Here is a 1,630-nt window from a genome sequence, read left to right as displayed (position 1 = left end):
AATTTTGGGTCGCTGATCACGAAAATCTTATTTCTTAAATGTGGCCAATATTTAAGAAATTTTTGGAATGCATTTTTAACTCCGCTTAGGCCAACATCAAAGAAGCCGCCTTATGCGCCGGATCAGTCCCGTCCTGGTGTGGTGTCTGTTTTGAAGCAAAAAACTCGACTGTGGGGTGGGACAGCCCTAGGCCTATCCCACGACAGGACTGTAATAGTGCGGTAGAGATATAGATTCTTGCCTCGATTCTCGGAGTCTAGGCTAGGAACCAGGCTTTAAAAAAAGGAGACGGGAGGCGTCGACCCTGGGCGGACTCGAAGCTTAGAGTCTGGGAACAAGATCGATTCTTTGAGTCCTCATTTGGACTCGAAAGAATCGATCCCAGAGTCGATCTTGCCCTGGCCTATATTTTACCCTTTTTTTTTACTAAGGCATGTGTGTCCTTGTGTGCATGATTTAGTTTTACTTTCATTCATGAATATTTTTGGGCTTTTTTTTTTTCTTTTTTTTTCCCCAATGAGATTGATTTGATATATCAAAAGCTTAAAGTGATGTTTTTTCCCCTTAGCATTAGCACTCTCGTTTGAGTTTGAATGTAATCAATATTTCCAGACCCAGCATAAGCTTGTAGAGCAGGCACTGTCTAAATGTTCTGGTCAAGTCTTATAGTTCTTGAGGTTTTTTTTTACTTCAGTTTTTTATTGACTGTTTGGCTTTAAGTTTTGCTTTGATGTTTTAAATTATTCTTCAGAGGAGAACTCAGGAGAGTCCTATGCAGATTTCATCAAGAAAGTTCAAGAGTACTTCACTCAAAGACTGGATCAACTGTCATTGCTCTCGGTAATATTACTTAGTTATTGTGTAGATTTTCCTTGTTATGCATGGGGTCACAAAACTATGGCATCACTTGCAAGATCAGTTCATCTTGCTCACTGCCATGCCAACATGCAGAAAGTTAAAAATAACTCGTAAGATGTTGTATTTGTCACGGCCATTAAATTAATTTGATAATTTCATTGCTTTTATAGATTTCATGATAACTTCTGGCTAATGCATCACTCTCAAGTGACAAATCTTTCATTGAACACATCAAGGTAAAATTATATTGAACAAAATATTTAATGCTTCTCCATCCCACACTATACATTCTCTCAGTTATCAGACCCACGTTGAAAAAAAGTATGTTTGTTGTTTTGGCTAGCTGTAGATAGACATTTTAAGAGCATCTAAGTCCAAAACGTGAGCTGCCATGGTATTGCTTTATCGTACCAACACACTTGTGTGTACGTACGATATTGTGTGTGTTAGCTGATAAAACGTGTTGAAAATTCATTTTAATGGCTGCCTTCACAGGAAGCGATAGGTGGGGTTGACCATGGCCTGGTCTCTCCCATCGCCAAGTCGACTAAAAGAGCTATGTTCCTCCTCTTGCTCATAATTTTATTTTAAAAACTTAAAAAAATTTAAGTGAAAATGGTTCTTGGGGAGGATGGGATGGACTCTTCCTCCACCCCCCCTTCTCCCCCTCACCCCTCCTCTATTACTCCCTCTTCTTCTTCTTCTTCTTCTTCTTCTTCTTCTTCTTCCACCTCACAACCCATCTCTCTGATGGAGATTGAGGTACTCCCTC

At 39.6% G+C, this 1,630-nt stretch overlaps 1 protein-coding gene across 1 annotated transcript in view; it reads left to right on the top strand.

The window, feature by feature from the left end:
* LOC101850317 (mini-chromosome maintenance complex-binding protein) overlaps positions 1-1,630 on the top strand; it is a 22,698-nt gene that overhangs the window by 2,847 nt on the left and 18,221 nt on the right. The window contains exon 2 of the mRNA XM_005093929.3: positions 752-840. Coding sequence (XP_005093986.1) covers positions 752-840 — 89 coding nt within the window. The remainder of the gene's footprint in view (positions 1-751; positions 841-1,630) is intronic.

The sequence above is a fragment of the Aplysia californica genome, unplaced genomic scaffold (assembly GCF_000002075.1).
Source record: "Aplysia californica isolate F4 #8 unplaced genomic scaffold, AplCal3.0 scaffold00072, whole genome shotgun sequence".
Classification (NCBI taxonomy): Eukaryota; Metazoa; Mollusca; class Gastropoda; order Aplysiida; family Aplysiidae; genus Aplysia; species Aplysia californica.
Note: the sequence above shows the minus strand (reverse complement) of the source record. Positions and strands in the feature narration are given on the sequence as shown.